General features: G+C 40.4%; 1 protein-coding gene across 2 annotated transcripts in view; it reads left to right on the top strand.

Annotated features, from left to right (window-relative positions):
- Positions 1-18981, top strand: part of Eps8l3 (EPS8 like 3) — a 201485-nt gene that overhangs the window by 12778 nt on the left and 169726 nt on the right. For both annotated transcript variants that reach the window (XR_004119762.1, XM_031375138.1), the window contains exon 2: positions 9723-9804. Coding sequence is in view for 1 of the 2 variants with exons in the window: in XM_031375138.1 (XP_031230998.1) it covers positions 9723-9804 (82 nt within the window). In the remaining variant the exon portion in view is untranslated. The remainder of the gene's footprint in view (positions 1-9722; positions 9805-18981) is intronic.

Genomic DNA, 18981 nt, shown 5'->3' on the forward strand with positions numbered 1-18981 from the left:
CCTCTGAATTCCCATGGTAGAAGGAGAAACTGATTCCCACTGTGGCCAAGGACAAGGAGATTTCCCATAAAGCCCCTGCCCTCAACCATGATCCATCAGAGTGCCACATTTGTTCCAGTTGATGAGTGTTTTGGTTTGAATTTAAAATGTCCACACAAGTTCATATGTCAGAGCTTAGCCCAAGCTGTGCAACCCATTTTGGGAGGTTCTGAAAAATGTTAGGAACTCAATCCTAACTAGAGGAAACAGGTCAGTAGGTGTGGGCCCTTAGGTGCACTCACACTGCTTTTCATCTCTCTGCTTCCTCCATAAAGTAAGGTGGTATGGTCATGTGCTTCTCCAGTCCTCTGGAACCATGTGCTAAAATAAGCCTTTCTTGTAATCTGGTTCTTCCAGGTATTTCTATGATAGGAATGAGACGAACAGCAAGTACAGTGAGTTCACAGTAGCTCACTACTATTACTTTAAGTCTACAGTTGAAATTAGGACTCATTTTGGTGTTGTATATGCGTTTCAAAAATAGATGGTGACATGTACATGCCAGTGTCATACAGAACACTTTCCTTGCTAGTATGAGTACCTTTTAATGTTTTCCTGTTGAGGTTTTTCTCATTGGCTAGCACTTCTAGTATAATGCTGAAAGAGAATGAGGAGAGAGGATTCCCTGGCTTGTCCTTCATTTTAGTAGGAAGCTCCTAGCTCCTTGAGTTAGTTATGAGGTTAACTGCAGGATTTTCATAAATGTTCATTCTCTGTAATAGGTTGGTCTGAGTGTGTGAGGTTTGTGATTTTTTTTCCAAACAACCAGCTAGCTCTTCATTTTACTGGTTTCTCCAGGCTTATTTCCTGTTTTCAGTTTCACTAATGAAGCCTCTCACTTTACTAAATCCTTTCATCTACTCACTCTGTATTTAATCTGGTATTTTCTAGTTTCCCAGGGTGGAAACTTAGATATTGTCTTAGTCATTTTAGGCTACAATAGCAAAATACCATTAACCGAGTGACTTAAATGACATACATTGATCTTTAACAGTTTTGGATACTGGGAAGCCCAAGGTCAGGATGCTAGCATCAAAGGCTGGGATCCTCTTCCTGGCTTGCACTTGGTTTCCTTCTTGCTGCCACCTTGAATGGTGGAGAAAACTCTGTGGTCTCTTCTTTAAAAAAAATATACAATCTTATTTTTCTTTTATGTTCATTGGTATTTTGCCTACATGTATGTCTGTGTGAGGTTGTCAGAAGCGCTGGAACTGGAGTTACAGATAGGTGTGAGCTACCATGTGGGTGCTGGGAGTTGAACCTGGGTCCTTTGGAGCCAGTGCTCTTAACTGCTGAGCTATCTCTCCAGCCATGGATCTCTTCTTATAAGGACACTAATCATTGTGTATGTTCTATCCTCATGATCTCTGTATAGACTAGGATAACTTTGAACTTCTGATCCTCCTGCCCCTACCTCCCAAGTGATGCAATTACAGGTATGTGTTGCTATACCTGGTTGATATGAATTGAACCCAGGGCCTTGTACATGCTAGGTAGGCACACTACCAACTGAACTATATTCCTAGACCTTGCCTCCCTCTCAGTGCCCTTCGTTTTCTTGAAACAATTACATTTCAATTTTTTTTACCTTTCCCTAAAAAAACCATATTTTTAGTGGTTGCCCTAGAATTGGCAATATACATTTACAGCTAATCCAAATCTATACTTATATAATAATCTCCCCTGTTTTTATTTATTTTTAATATTTTTCTCGCATTACTTTTTCCCTTTAAAATTTTTCTTATTGTAATCTCATAACAACAAAATATCCCTAACTTTTTCCTTCTATCCTTTGATTCAAAAGATTATACATGCAAGCATACTTACTATATTATTTTGAACAAACTGTTATCCGTAAATCAACTAAGATTTTTAAAATTGAAATTTTATCTACCTTGACTTGACATTAATTGTTTTAATCACACCAACAGAGCTTCCTTCTCTGATGCTCTTCCTTTGGTCAGGTATTCCTGTCTTTGACCAGTGCCCCTTTCTTGACTCTGAAGAGCTTTTAACATTTCATGTAAGGCAGGCAACAAATTTCCTGGCTTTGTCTAAGAAATCTTTATTTCTTCTTCACCTTTTTTTTTTTTCTTTTTAATTCAAGATGGAATCTTGACTGTTGCCCAGGCTTATCTTGAACTCCTGACATCAAGTCACCCTTTACCGGCCTTAGCCTCCAGTTTCTGGGACTCCAGGCATAATGCCACAGTACCCACTTTGTTCACTCTCAGAGGCTCCTTTCTCACAATTCTAGACTGTCTTTTTCTTCTCCATCAGCGTGGTAAGCGTTTCACTCCAAGCTTTTCTCATTTCCATGGTTTCAGAGAAATTCCTGTCTTTGCTCCTGAATAGGTAAGGCTTTCCCCTGAAGTTTAAATATCCTAGGTGTGGTTTGTGCTGCTGTGATGTTTGTGTATTCATTATCATTCATGTCCCTCTGTCTCTCAGATGGGATATGCTAGTGCAAGGAGCTCTGAGAAAGTGACCGTTTTTTGTGTGTTTGCATGTAGATAGTGGGAGAGAATACTCAGTAACATGCCAGATAATTCACTCTGGTGTTGGAGCTGTGAGCTCACAGGGCTTCTTAGTCTCCACCCGCACACTTACCACTGAGTGACAGACGGAGTGGAGCTGTGCTGTAGCGGAGTAGTTCCCTTCTCCCTGTTATTAGACTCTGGAAAACTTCATTAGGTGAGACTCTGGGAAAAAGTTCCCTCGAGGGCTCTGGTCTTGGTGTTTCATAATGCCTATTCTTCTCCAGACGTGTCTGATATTTATTTATTTGTTTGTTTGTTTGTTTATTTATTTTTTGTTTTTTTGAGACAGGGTTTCTCTGTGTAGCCCTGGCTGTCCTGGAACTCACTCTGTAGACCAGGCTGGCCTGGAACTCAGAAATCCACCTGCCTCTGCTTCCCAAGTGCTGGGATTAAAGGCGTGCGCCACCACCACCCGGCTAGTATTTATATTTTCTGATGGTCTTAGGTGACCCTTATGAAAGGGTGACCTAAAGGGGTCACAGCCCACAGGTTGAGAATGATGCTTTGTAGTCTTTGGGAGAAACTAGACTTGTCCCAGGGCTAGACATAATGAAGATTTCCCCCACTCTGTCCCACTCTCTGGGACCCACCGCAGTCTTCACTGCTTGAGCTGGTTATACACTGAGCGCTAGCAAGTTCTCCATTACAGTCCAGGCTTTCTTACCCTGGTTCCTGGGGAGCTTTCGGCTCCAGTTCTCTGCTAAGTTGTAATTCTGATGTAGGGTGGGGCACAATTTTCCCTGTGACCCCTTGGCTTTGAGGGTATAAGAACACTCACTGATTTTCAGTTTGTTCAGATTTTTGTTTTTTGTTTTCCCTGGTTGAGATGAAGTGATGACTTCCCAGTTCCTTACACATTGGATAAGAAACCGCTAACTAGAATAATTTAATTGTTAAATGTTAAATTTTATCATATTTTAAAAATTTTTAAATAAATAAGTAAGGAGTTGATAAATGGGAAGCAGACATAAGGAGTTAAGGTGATTTTTCTGCCACCATTATGTCAAATTCAACATATTTGGAATCACTTAACCTTCTGTATTAGCTACTTTTGAGTTAGTGTGACCATAACACCTGACAGAAACAATGTAAGAATTAGTTTTAGCTTATGGTTTTAGAGAGTTCCAGATTGTGGTAAGGAAGGCATGGCAGAGGAAACCTGTGGCAGAGGCTGTTCTTGTCAGTGCTAGCCAGAAAGCATACAGGGAAAGAGATCAAGAGTCAGGTGTAACCTTCAAAGGCCCATTCCTATTGACCCATTTCAGTCAGCCATGCCCTATCTTCCATAGCCTCCCAAAAAAGCATCTCTGGGGAATAAGATCCAAATTATGAACCTATGGAAGATATTTCCTGTTCTTATGGAAGATATCCCCAGCACTTACCTGGCTCCCTGTGTTCTTGAGTCTTAGCTCATGTCTGCCAAAATTTCTATCAGCTATCCATGTTCTAAACCTTAACTCATATTTGACACTATTTCTACCTAAAGTTTTACCAGTTGTTGTAACATGTCTATTATGCATCTGCAACTTAGTTATGTATCTATTTTTCTCTATTCTTCTTGCTCCTTCCATCATTCTTCACTGCTCCCCAGAATTTTTATAACATCTTCATAAAAGTCAGCTTTGGGCTGGGTGGTGGTGGCTGCATCACTACATGTCTTTAATCCCAGCTCTTGGGAGGCAGAGGCAGGCAGATATCTGTGAGTCTGAGACCAGCCTGCTTTACAGAGTGATCAATACAGTCATTCCTAGACAGCCAAGGCTACACAGAGAAGCCTTGTCTTGAAAAACAAAGCAAAACAACAAAAAAGAAGTCAGCTTTAGAGTCAGGATAACATGAAATTAAATCCTGGCTCTACCACTGTAGCTGCCTGGGCTTGAACACAATACAGTTACCTTTTTACGTGCAGGTAGCATCTGCCAAATTGATGCAGTAACACTCAAATTAGGAGATGGCTCTGAGGACTGAAAAATGTGGGCCAGCACTATGTCTTAAGTACACTATTAATTTTATTAAGCAAGGCAATCTGTGAAAGACCTTGATCATCTGCTGGGTGCAAAGTAGCTACTTAGCTTTTGATGGCTGCTCTATATGATTATTCTTTACCTGTCCCACTGAATTTTACTGATCATTTTAATCATGTCTGTCCCTTGTTCAGAATCTTTCTTTAGTCTCTCTTACGTTTTGAAGTAAACTCAAAGTTCTTTCCCAGGCATCCAAAGCTGTACCCAATTGTTCCCTTTTCTTTTCAGTTGTACTACTCACTCACTGTACCCCAGACATACCCCTATTGTTTTATTCCTCTCTAGTCTATTTGATCTTTCCTCTCGCTGGCCTCTCGCTGGAATGCTCTTTCTCCTTCCATGTTGCTCAGTAAATATTTGCTAAGTAACTAGATTGTGTTCTTTGGAAAGGCTTTCGGAGAAGCCAGTTGCATCCAACCATATGCTCCTCCTGTGATGTAGACACACAGGGGAAATTATGTTTACTTTTGGCCAGACTCAGTAGGGGAGGCATGTATACAAATGGAAAAGTTTCAAAGAAGTCCCTCCTATTTTACCACCCTCCTCCTGAATGCCAAGGCTGTAACTGACCATGCTAGACTCTGCTGTGTCAAGTCACCTCACAGACCAGGGTACTGGTACTGATTAGAGCAGTTTTAGCATCCTCTGGAGAGAGTAGAGGACAGCTGCAGCATCAGCAAACATTGCACAGGAATTCAGAATATGCTTCTAAATTTTGCTGTAGTGGAAAAAAAATCTCCGACTAAGATGAGCCTGTGCACTAAGAGAAAGGGTGGAAGGAGCTGAGGCTGGATGAAGCTCTGGCCAGTGGTGCCTGGGGCATCTCTGCTTCTCATGTGTTTTGAGAATGTATGGAATGAGAAAGTAAATATCTGTCAGGGACTGGGAAAAGGCAAACCAGCAGAATCTCTACTTGTATGTTATGTTATGCAGGCCTAGCCAGGTTCTCTAGAAGGGAGCTTTTCCAAAGACACAGATGACTTCCTACTTGTGGACTTTTCTCTGGAAAGATACAAACACATGTCTACTTATTCTACATAGGGCACCAATGGCAGAGGAAAGGAAAAATTCTACCCTAGTCTAGCTTGGTGTACCAAGAACTTATTGGGTTATTTTTTTTTTTTTTAAAAAAAGCATAGGTATGGGTTATTTACAGTGTAGATGACCACAAAACAGCCATATCACTAAAGATTCTCATCCAATATGGATGATGGTTTCCCCATGGATACATGGACTTCTCTCCTTCAATGAACTTCTCACTCTCTGTGTCCCTTAAGCACCATCTGAAAGTTTGTAAAGCTGGGACAGAAATACACACAGCAAGGAGGGAACGGCTGGAACCTCAGGTGACCTTCTTATGACCTTAGTCCCTTCTTCCAGGAGGGAGCATCAACAAGACTCATCTTGAGGGTCACTGGAAAGTAGCCACAGCTATTCTGATTAAGATTGTAGTTGGTATTGTGTTCAGAGGGAAGTGTTCCACCACTACTACAGAACGGGGTGGGTTCAGGTAAAGACTTTCTTCTCTAAGCATTGGGTTCTCATCCAGTGAAGAGCATCTGGTTCAGAACAAGCTTCTTGTTGAAAATGCTAAGATGTGTTTACAACAGTAGGAGTGATAAAGCATAGGAGATGACAAACAGGCTTACACAGCTGAGTAATTTATCAGCATCTTAGTCTATCTTAACTTACACTATCTAGCTTGTTAAAAGTCCTTTAATCTAGTTTAATTCCCACAATATGCCCAACTTTTCATTTGTTCAGAGAAAGAGATGTGTTTAAGCCTAGAGTATGCTCTGAAGTCAGATGGATTGGACTTTGAAATAGTTTCAATCACTTGATAGCTCTGTGAGCTTAGAATGCAGAAACACTCTGAATTTCAGTTTCTTTGTTCTGATAAGTGGAGTGGCAGTGCTGATGTTAAGATTTGTTGTAAATATTTAATGAAAAATGTGTGTGGAGTGCCTGACAGAGTTGGTACTCAGCATTGAATGACTGTTGCCAGCATGGTTTCTGGAATGTTTCCACACCACTCTATTCTCTGTCCAAATTATCTTCTTGAAGGCCATCCAACTACAAATATGACTGTACTCCAGCCTCTACTTGCTGCCTTAGTAACTATGAATAATCACAGTGTAGAGCTCAGCTGCAGCCTCATCACATGACCTTCCAGTTGCTATCACCCTCCTGTGTGTTTCTGACTTTAATACAAGAAACTGATGCTCTTGAAAGAAAAGGGACTTGCCCAAAGCAAGGGCAGATTTGGAATCACAACTCAAATCATTGGTTTCCAAAGCACATGCTCTTTCTACTTTCCTCAGAGAAGAGAACTCTCTCTTTTCTGAACACAATGATCAGAAACACTAGTTGTTTCCTATGATGTTCAGACCCATTCACTCAGTCTGCCACTGTAAATGTACTTCATTCATTTGTTCATTCATTCATTTGTTCATTTGCTCAGCAAGTGTTTACTGAGTTTCTATTAGGCACCAGGGATCTTAAAATAGTTAAAACAGCCTGTGTCTTCAAAGAGCTCACTCTCTTTTGGAAAAGATAGACATATATGGAAGAAATGGGAGAATCCAGAACTAGAGGACTCCAGAGTTCAGAATGATGGGCTTGAAGGGAGGTGCAGCAATATCAGGGAAGGTTTTAAAAGGAGGCAGTTTGAGTTGATTCATTATGTTGCTCTGTGTCTTGACCATCTAGAAATGTGCTTTAAGTTTAAGCAAGTTTTCTATTTTAGGTTCTATTCAAAGCTGTAGCCTAAACTGGGATATAGTCTCTTCCAGTCTATGCCCTCGTGGAATTTACATGCCAACCAGGAAAGAAGGACCATAATTAGTCAAATGCCATTAAAATTGTGTGGGTATTATGCCGGAAGAATGTAAGAGGTACTTTGGTGGTAAGGGCGGTTGAGTGGATGTACAACCATTAAGGAAGTGGTTAATTCCTTAGGGCAAAGGTTGTTTTGAAAGTTCAGTTTACTTTAAACACGCTTTTGTGTATTGATTCCTGTCTTGCTGGACTCTCCACCCCTCTTGAAATACCTCTGAGAATGTCCCAAAGACCGTGCAGGGTAAAAATAGCACATCTAAAGCTACATTGTATTTTACAACATTTTCCAGGGATAGAAACTATAATTTAGACCAAATACATCAAGATAGGATGATGTCTCCATAATTAACAACTCTTAGTAAAGCTAAGGAGATGGGTATATTACTAATCATGTTCAAACTGTGTATTACTTGACCACTATTGCCTTCTATGAAGTGGACAATAGCTCAACATCAAGTATAGCTCTCCAGTTGCATAGTTCTCTTCTAGAAGTCATTTCTCAGACCTTACAAACCTCAGACCCACTAGGTAAGAGCAGGTTTATTAAGAGGTCAAGAACAGCCGGCGGTGGTGGCACATGCCTTTGATCCTAGCACTTGGGAGGCAGAGGCAGGCGGATTCCTGAGTTCGAGGCCAGCCTGTTCTACAGAGTGAGTTCCAGGACAGCCGGGGCTACAGAGAAACTCTGTCTCGAAAAAACTAAAAAAAAAAAAAAAAAAAAAAAAAAAAAAAAGGTCAAGAACTTAGAATACAGTAAATGAGTTGTACACACTAACTATACATTCCTACCTCTGTATTTTACCATCATTTTGCACTGCACTAGGATGAGGACTGAGCAAGGAACACAGCCACACTGATGACTGCCACTGGATATGAGATCTGACTTCTCCACCAGTGTATCAGGGCACTGCAGCTCATAAGGGCAAGGCAGCTGTTGTCCTGTGGAACACATGTTGACAAGAGACTAGAATGAAATTTTTCCTCCGAACTCTTGTGGTAGGTCTACCCACCTCAGATCTTAGATAGAATCTTCCTTTTGTTCTAATGATCAAATGAACACAAGACAGATTATCTGAGGAATGCACAAACATTTTATCAATGGGATTCTCATAAGGCAGTAGAGACCCAAAGAGATGGACAAAGCAGAAAGGCTTTTTGTGCAAGGAAAAACAAATTTATGAAGAAATTGCAGGACTAGCTGAGTGTCCTGGGCTAGAGGGAGTGAATTCTAGGGTAGTTGCTGAGAGAACTGTGGTGGGGAGGATGACACTGATGGAAAGATAGGGTCTCCTCTGAGCTTGTTTATTAGTCCCCTTGCTGCAGGGTTCTCATCCTGGCAGTGAGCACTGTGTGATGGTTTGTTTGGTCTAGGAACAGGGAAGAAGACCCCAAAGAAATCTTTATAGCCTGCTAAGTGTATGAAAAGGAGGGCTTAGTAGTGCTCTCTCCAACGACAGTTTGTCCAGTGGTATCAGTACAGTGTATTTGGGGGTGTGTTATTCTTAACTCCTCCATATTCTCACCTTTGACTTTCACCTAACTGAGCAACTTTGTGGCTCATGACACTCTGGACAACTTGATGAGGTGACAACTTGTGATTTCCCCTTCTCTCTTGGCTTTACTTTTATTTTCCCTTCACTCTCGTTATCTTGGGATTGCACAAACTCAATAAACCATTAGCATCTAAACTTTGTTTCCTAGAGAGTCTGACCCAAGCTCATAAAGACTTATCATAAAACAGAAAGACCAACAACCTTATAAAAAACTGAAAAGAGACGAGTTGTTTATGAAAAACTAAATATGAATATAAATGGCTCTTAACACCATGGAAAGATATTCAGTGGCACTGGTAATAACAACAGCAGTAAACGTGAGGGCTGTGTACTCTTGCAGCACTTGTATTCCATGCCGTGTCAACTGACACTCTTGCTGGTGGAGTATACAGTGGCATAGCTTCCGTGGAGAGTGATTTAATAGTACCTTCAGAACATGCACAACTCTCTAGCCAAGCAATTCTGTGTTCACTGTTCATAAAAAGAATGGAAATAAAAAGATAGTTTGGACATATCAATTAGAGACTGAGGCTCAGTAAATTACAGCACATCCATAAATGAACCATTATCCAGTTTTTTCAAAGTGATTTAAAAGTGTTCTGAAAAGTAAAGATCTAAGATGTATTTTAAGTAAAAATGTCTCTAGAAATACATGCAGGAAACTAGTAGTTGTTGCTGCCTCTGGGCTGAGCAGTCTTATGTTGCATCCTCTGTACCTTTCTTTCCAGTTGTGTACTAGGAAGTTGGATTACCTGTTTTTCAACTTCATTGAGGAATCATTTGCATACAGTTACACCACAGCCATTTAAGGTACAGTGCAATGACTTAAAAACTGTGTGTTCCTGCAAAACCACATTACCATCAAAACAGAATGTGTATGTGCTCCTTGGAAGTTTCCTTGTGCCTTAATCCCAATGAGTCTTGGCTCCCAGAAACCATGGATCTACTTCCTATTATAAGAGGCTGTTTTCATTTTATTTAAATGGGATAATGCAATGAGTACTGTTTTATATCTGACTTCTACATTTGGTATGTGATTTCAAGATTTATTTGTGTTTTTATATGTTCAGCTCTGTTCTTTTCTATCAATGTACTACATATTTACCTAGCCAACTTTGAGGAACATTTGGGTTGTTTACAGATGTGGACTCTGAAAATAAAGCTGTTAGAAACATTTATATAGAACTTTAAGTGGAAATACATTTTAAATCTCTTTTTTTTGAAGGGGGATACTAAATACTTAGGAGTGCAATTGTTAGATTGTATGTTGGGTGAATACTAGTTTTGAAAGAAATGCCAGTTTTCCAGAACAATCGGTCACACCATCATTCTTGGTTCTTTTTTTTTTTTTTTTTTTTTTTTTTTTTTGAGACAGGGTTTCTCTGTGTAGCCCTGGTTGTCCTGGAACTCACTCTATAGACCAGGCTGCCCTTGAACTCAGAAATCTGCCTGCCTCTGCCTCTCAAATACTGGGACTACAGGTGTATGCCACTACCACCTGGCCTATTCTTGGTTCTTTTGTTTTTGTTTTAATAATATTTATTTTATGTATATCAGTACATTGTTATCTTCATACACACCAGAAGAGGGCATCAGATTCCATTACAGATGGTTGAGAGCCACCACGTGGTTGGAGAGAATTGAACTCAGAACCTCTGGAAGAGTAGTCAGTGTTCTTAATCATTGAGCTATCTTCCCAGCTCCGGTTCTATTTTTTTTTTAAGTGTTATAATGAGTATGAGTATGTGGTGATGTACTCACTACTTTGAAGGATACATTTAAACGAGAAAACAGATAAATAAATGATTTTTCCCTTCAAGTCTGTAAAACAGTTGGTCACTGGAATTTTGTGTAGGAAGGTGTGCTACTTTCCATCAACTACTGTAACAAAACACCCGAGTTAATCAAGTCAGGCAGAAAAGGTGTTCTTTGGTCCCCAATTTTAGCAGTTTCAAGCCATGTTGCTTGTTTTGGGCCCCGTGGCAAAGCAGAACCTTTGGTAGTAGGATGTGGTGCAAGCTGCTCACTTCAGAGTGGTGCGAAGAACAAGAATCAGAAGAAGTGATGGTCGCCTCCAGGCTTCCTCAGGGGCCTCCCACTAGGCCCTACCTTTTACATTTCTTCACTGCCTTCTAGTAGCATCATGAGGAGTCCCAAGCCTTTACTACATTGGTCTTTTCAGAACACTCTAGATCCAAAGTGTATGAGGAAATATTTGAAATTTCTGTTATTATGCATCAAATTACAAAAAATGTAGCCACTTGAGATACCATACATTTATCACTTCACCTTATCTTTGGGCCAGAGGTCCAGGCAGGGCTCTCTGCTGAGTGCTATGTTTAGGGCTCTGCAAGGTGATAAGGTGTCCTGCAATTACATTCTTCTTTTTAAAAATCCTTTTGAGTCAGGATCTCATGAATCTCAACCTGGCCTTGAACTTGCAGTGTAGCTAAATTGAACTTAAAAAAATGTTTTATTGCATTTTAAATTGTGTGTGTATGTGTGTGTGTGTGTGTGTGTGAATGTATGGGTTTGTACATGTGAATATGTGGATGCAGGTATCTGCAGAAGCCAGAAAAGGGCATCATTTGCTTGAGAAGACTATTAACAACACAGAATGTTAATCACATGCCTATCATTGCTATTTTCTATTGTAGACAGAAGTCACCGATTCTGCCTGTACTCTAGGAAACTAAGAGATGGTACACCCACGGTCAGCCTTGGTGTATCTGACAGGAAGTCTGTGTCAGACCTACACAGGCGTTTTTAAGTTCAGATCAGGATTGCTTGGAGCCTACTAATAGTGAAGGTCCCTGGGACTTGTCCTCATACTTTATTTTTTCTTTTTTTCTATTCTTTTCCTTCCTTCCCTCCTTCCTTCCTTTTTGGTTTTTCTTTTTCTTTGCAGAGTCTTATTATGAGTCTCTTTTATTTAAGGTTACTATCAATGTGATGAAACACCATGACCAAAAGCATTTTGGTGTTGAAGGAAATATTAAAAAACGAACTGGCCTGTTCCCAGGCTTGTGCCTTTGCCCTGGAGGCCTGGCTGGCCATGCACTGGCAGGCAGTAGTCAACCTGGTTTTGTCTCGTGGAGATTCCGACTCAGAACTTCACAATCTCTCCACCCAGCTCGCTAGGTTCCCACTGGTGTATGTGCTTTAGATCTCCCACAGCCTTTGTGGTGCACCTCAGGAGAACCCATGCCTTGCCACCTTACCTTTCTCTCTTGAACCCAGATGAGTTGCCACATGAAGGAAAACACAACACAAATTAGTTCAGAAATGACAGTAACTCGCTGGGTGCAGCAACTACAATCCTAACCTTGTAAGCCTTATTAAAGGCTAATCTAATCCTCCAGTGGCAAATCCTGATGAATCTGCCAATGAAATTGGGAGACACTTGTAGCTACACCTTGTCCTCACGCCATTCCTGTCCAAAAGGACCCTCTCCCCCTCTCTCTCTTTCTCTCCCTCTCTCTCCATCTCCCACTCCCTCCCTCCCTGCCCCTCTCTCTCTCTTTCTCTCTTCTTCCCTCTGTCTCTCTGTCTCTCTGTCTCTCTCTTTCTCTCCCTCTCTCTCTCTCTCTCTCTCTCTCTCTCTCTCTCTCTCTCTCTCTTTCTCCCTCTCTCTCTCTTTTTCTCTCTCTCTCTCCTTCCCTATCTTCCCCCACCCCTCTCTCTCTGCTTCCTCTCTTCCTTTCTCTAACCCAGAAGTTCTGGCTTCTCAATCAGTGATTGGCTCCTTTATTCATTAGGGGATTGGTTCAGGTGACTTCTTAGTCACCTGAGTGTGACTCACTCATTGTCCACAACCCCTCCCAGGAGAGTGGAATTAGCATCAACATACAAACAGCACCAGGCCCATCTACAACACTTTGGGGAGAAATGGTTCATTCTGCTTATACTTCCAGGTAATTGTCCATCATTGAGGGAAGTTAGAACAGGAACTCAAACAGGGCAGAAAACTAGACTCAGGAGCTCAGGCAGAGTTCATGGGGCAGTGCTGCTAGCTGGCTTGCTCCTCATGGTTTGGTCAGTCTGCTTTCTTATAATCCCAGGACCACCAGCCCAGGGATAGCACCACCCTCATTATGGGCTGGGCTCTCCCCCATCAATCACTAGTTAAGAAAATATACTATAGGCTTACCTACAGCCTAATCCTATAAAACTAGCCAGCACAGTCCCTGACTGGCCTTGAACTTGTGACAGTTCTTGCCTTCTGAGTGCAAGGCTGAAAGGTATGCATTACATTAACACATTCAGTCAGATTCTGACTTAGTAAGTCTAAAGTGGGGCTCAGGAATTTCTTCCTCATAGTTGCTATTTCAGATGCATCTGAGGAGAAAGGCATCCAGAAGAATTGCTGAAAGGCAAGGTTACTGAATCAAAGAGAAGCCACTGGCAACATAAAAGTAAAGTTTTAATGACAGTTCAGCCATTTCCAAAAATATAGAACATTGACAAGACACTTAACCTTCCTGATCCTTTCAAAGTTTGTAAATGACTATGGTGTCTACCACTTGGATTCATTGCTCCATATCAATGACACCTTGGTCAAGAAATACGCCTGCAATTCAAATATCTGTCAAATTCCATCTAGCATCTAGATTCTACACTCTCAAAAAGAATTCCATAACACTGAAATATAAACACAAAGTCTGATGTTTCTCCTCTCTGAGACCAGACAGAGAAAATAAAGGGCCAAGAATGACCCAGAGGAGGGGATCTTAGGGAGAACTGAAGGACTGGGTCCACACATCACTTATATTACCTGACAAGAAGATAAGCTTTCCTCAGAGAACACAGTCAACTAAAGTCTTTAAAAAGAAATGTAGTTGCCTATCACCTACAAGATTATTAAGTTACCTACAAATTATTAAAGCCAGACTTAGTTTGATAAGAATGTCCCAAGTTTTCTAATGAGAATATAAAAACACAAAATCAAATACAAAAGATTTTACCATCAGGAACGTGAATCATGAAAACATACATTAGGCAAAGAATGATGATCAATTCTCAAGTTTTAGATGCCAACTGATATAATAATAAAGGCATGCAAAAGTCTGGTAAACAATTGAAAAGATAAAAAGAAAAATAGAACTACATTTGAGTTCCTTGTCATTTCATTAACTAGCAAATGTTCATTTTCAAAAGAGAGAAAATGGGGGAAATTAAATCACACATGAGAAAGACAAAAATCTTTTAAATGAACAACCATTTTAGTCATTTTTAAAGTCAGGTAAGTGTAATTGTCTCCGCTCACTGGAGCTTCACAGTTATGTGGAGGGAAGAACCACATACTTTGTCTGAGGCACTGCTTCACACTTCCCGAGAGCCAGGGAAGTTCACCCCTCGAAAGCCTAGCAGAATCTCATGGCTGCTCTTCTCTGTGTGGCATTAGAAATGGTGGTAATAACTATTTGGGAAAGACATAAAATATATGGGTAAAAAGTAGTAATCCACTGGACATGATGATAGGTCTAAATGTTCCAAGAAAAGCATCCTCTAAACTGCTATAAATAATGAATGAGTTCAGCAAAGACCCAAGCCAAAGGAAACCCACACAGAACCATTGTGTTTCTGTCAGTGAAAAATAGCTGCTTATTAATAAAAGCATAAAAGGGAAATTCCATTCATAACCATGAACAAAAATAAAGTTACTTGAGAATTTTCCTTGAGACTTAAGATTTACTCTAAGAAAATAATTAAACCATAGCAGTGTAAGGAAGCTGTGAGGGGGTGAAGAGCTATACCAGACCATTGTTGGAAAAGCCACACTCAGTGAATGTGAGAGTTTCAAAGTTACTAGATTGAATAGGAGTTGAATAATGGGTACCAATCTTAGAGAACAGGAAAAGTAGGACTCTGCTACAGGATTTAAAATACATTAAGACTGACAAACCCACACTTATCAAAATATCCAGTTTCTAAACTGGAGGAAAACCAGTTAACATGTCTACGTAGGATATTTTGAGGTTATAATATAATTACATTCCCCACTTCCTTCTCCTATCTCCAAACCCTCTCATACACCCCTCCTCATACTCCTCCAAATTCATTGCCTGTTTTTATTCACTAATTGAATGAATATATATATACATATACTCATATATATATATATATATACATATATATATTCCTAGATATAACCTGTTTACTCTGTATAATGTACTTGTATGCATGTTTTCAGGGTTGACCATTTGGTATTGGATAACCAATTGGTGTGCTCTTCCCTGGGGAAGACCCCTCTCCCACTCCCACTTTCCTCCTATAGTTCCTATGGTTCTTTGGGTAGGACTGAAGCTTCATAGGCTTTCCTCCATCCACTTAGGCATGGCCATTGGTGTCATCCTTGCCCAGTTCATGTTTGGGCAGACATGTTGGTGAAGCTTTATAGGTATAGCTTATAATATTACTAGGAGACACAATCTCATAGAGAACTCAAAGACCCTCTGTCTCTTACATTCTTTTTGCTCTCTCTTCTGCAATGTTCTGTGGACCTTTGGTGTGGGATTGTTTGGTAGATGTATTTAGAATAACCTTCTAAGCTTAAGAGAGCCAACACTAAATTCTGCTCTTCCTACTGACAGCTCCATCTCAGTAAAACTGCTCTGCAGCAAACTGCCATGGTTTACCTTCTCTTAGTAAAGCCCTTTGTGTTGGTGACTTTGTATGCCCTTACTGTGGTAGTGTTGAGTTGATGTGGTGGGACCTACATCATTGTATCCTTGGGAAAGGGTAAAGGTTGGCAATTTGCAAAGAAGGCATTTGCACGAAAGCCTGAGTCTTGCTGGAAGTAGCTCTCTGGCTTCCTGTTTGCCACATCATTTGGTCACATGTTCTTGCTCCTAACATCCATGGTATGCAACCATCACCAGAACTGAGTTGATGGAGGTGGCTATGTCCTTGAACCTCCAAACTGTGAGCTAAATAAACTACTGTATAAAGTTAAACTGCCTGAGGTGTTTCCTTATACTGATAAAAAGCTGGCCAGTACAACCACCTTTCTAATAAATGACCTGGCCAAAACTTAAGGCACCATCTTTGACCTTCCTTCTTTGCCTTTTTGCTCTAAGAGCTATAGATGCAGAATCTACCCTCTCACCACCGTAGCCTAAGCTATCATAGCATCTTGTGCACACCACAATCCTCTAACAGGTCCCCTGCCTCTGGCCTTGCTCTCCTATGGCTTTTGCTTCACTAGAGCCAGAGTGACCCTGGTAAGCTCTTAAGCCAGATACCACCTGTCTTTTGTGCAAAGCCATCCAAAGTCTTCTACCCATCTCTGGTAAACACCTCGCTTTTCTGTTGGATGACCACTCTTCTCTTACTCACTCTATGGTAGCCTCCACCTTCCTGATCTTAGAACCTCACACTCCTCGGTGCTTGTTTCCTCTGGGTACTTCTTTCTCCCAGATGTTTGTATGCTCACTGCCTCTTCAGGTCTTGTGTAGATGTCACCTTAGCAAAGTCCTTCTGAGCTTCCATAAGAAAGTTCTACTCTCCTCTGCTTTGCCAGCTCTGATCCTTCTCCATCTTACTTGCTGTTTACTTACCCACTTATCACCTATTTTTAAACTTGTTTCTCTCCTGCCAGCATGATATTATTTTTATGAGGCTGTATTTTTGTTGTTGTTGATTATAGCTTATCCTACCTTGAGGGGTTTGACATATACTTATTGACTAGCAATCAAATGAAATAGGCCAAAACCACTACTAGCACAGCTCTCCTACTTTCTAAACTTACAGATTTATATTGTAGAGAGATTTCCCAGCTTGCTAATTGTGTGAACAATAGTATAACAGAAAAGAAGTTTATACCGTAGAGCACTAGTTCTCAACCTTCCTCATGCTGGGACCCTTTAAAGTTCCTCATGTTGTGGTGACCCCCAGCCATAAAATTATTTCATTGCTACTTCATAACTGTGATTTTGCTGTGGTTATGATTCATAATGTAAATATGTGATATGCAAGATATCTGATATATAAGCCCCCCAAAGGGGTTAACCCCCCCAAAGGGGTTGTGACCCACAGGTTGGGAACTTCTGCCTTAGACCAATGCATCATATCATGATTAATAATACAAATCAAAAGGTGGATCAAAGTAAAACATGCAAGCACAGCTTTTAATATGCCACAATTTTTAAAACTGGAAAAATGTCACATGAATGACTCGTATTTGAAGGATTCACAATATTTTAAAAATGAACAATATTAAAAATGAAGTGTATATTTATGAAGAATGTATAAAGTATAAAGAATATTTAAAACAAAATATATGTATGTTACTGTGGCATTTACAGGTGATGTAATAAACAAAAACTAAAGAAATACAACTTACATGAAATATATACATGATAGAAGGTTATTCCAACATAGGAAAAGTCTGCTATGTATGAGCAGCTTGTGTCTGGATCCTGTCCGTAGGTTGCCAAAAGAGGCAAATAGTTTACTCTCAAATAAAAGAGAATGCCAGTAGTTGCATGAAAAAGTATGTACAGCTTGAAACTAATTCATATTAAAACACTGTTGAGAAGCTAGCAATGTGGCTTAGCAAGTGAGGACTCCTGCTACCAAGCCTGACAGCCTGAATTTCTTCTCTGAGACCCACACGGTGGAAGGAAAGAACTGACTCCTGAATGTTGTCCTCTGACGTCTACACATGGACCCCCAACCTGTACATTCAAGTAAATAAATAAATGGGGGGAAAGCAAAAAATGGTGATTGTAGAGCCAATAGAAAGCAAAATAAGAACAATAAACCTTTCCATGGAGGTTGTTGAAACTTCTAAACAAAAAGCCATAAGAATGTTCTGTCTTCTGGACTTTTCTAATTTTAAGGAACTTATCTATAAAGAAGTAAATAAGCTAAAAATTAACCCAACAAGGAATCAGTCTATTTATGCCATGCAAAACAGTGAAGAATTGGAAATGATGCAAATTTCAAGTAGTAAAGGATTTTTTAAGGAAAATTAATTTAAAAAAATATGTTGGGTCATTCAAAAAGACACTTTTAACTTGAGGGAATGTGAACACCAACATAGTAGAGCTTTTGTATGAGATGTTGGGCTGAAATGTCATCTCCCTGTAACAGAGCCAAAAGAGGTCAGTCACCCTTGCAATAAGGATATTAATATTTGGGAGAATACACTGTCCAGAACTTATTTTTCAAGATAAAATCATTACCTTATGTTGGCTTGTAACCTTTCTCTATACTAAAAGGTCTAAGAAAACACTTGGGGGGAGCTTTAAGCTTTTGAATTTGAAATTTTAATTTGTCCTCGAAGATGTAGCTAGCCCTGACTGATGGGTTCCCTTGTCTTCCAGGAAAGAGAAGGCAAGGGAAATGCCTATGGAGACAGTACTGAAACATCAGAGACTGTGCCCAGCCTCATCAGAGACTGGTGTCAACTGAGAAGACCATAGAGTATTTCAGCTGGCTAAGTGCCCTGAGAGTAACAGAAGTAATAGGCACTGGAGATGGACAGAGACCAGAATATGGTCCAGTGCTGAGGGACCCTGGTGTAGTCCTAGAGCACTCTGCATAGGTGATAGGATGTGTGAAGATGCTAGTGAGAACATGCTGAGTTGAAGAGCAACTGTGATTTATTTGTCCCACTGTCTTAGTTACTTTTTCTATTGTTGTGCTTAGTTTTAGATACTGTGACCAAGACAACTTATAGAAGAGTTTGTTGGGGCTTACAGTTTCAAGGACTGAGTCTATGACCATATGCTGGGAAGCATGGTAACAGGTAGGCAGGCATGGTACTGGAGTAGTAACTGAGAGTTTACATCCTTATCTGCAGGTATGCAGAGAGAGCTAACTGGAAATAGTGTATGCCTTTTAAACATCAAAGCCTACTTCCAGTGACACACCTCCTTCAACAAGGCAGTACCTTCTAATCTTCCCCAAACGGTTCCACCAACTGGGAATCAAGCATTCATGTATATGGGCCTATATGGGTCATTATCATTTAACCCCCCC

Source organism: Mastomys coucha, unplaced genomic scaffold (assembly GCF_008632895.1).
Source record: "Mastomys coucha isolate ucsf_1 unplaced genomic scaffold, UCSF_Mcou_1 pScaffold16, whole genome shotgun sequence".
NCBI lineage: Eukaryota > Metazoa > Chordata > Mammalia > Rodentia > Muridae > Mastomys > Mastomys coucha.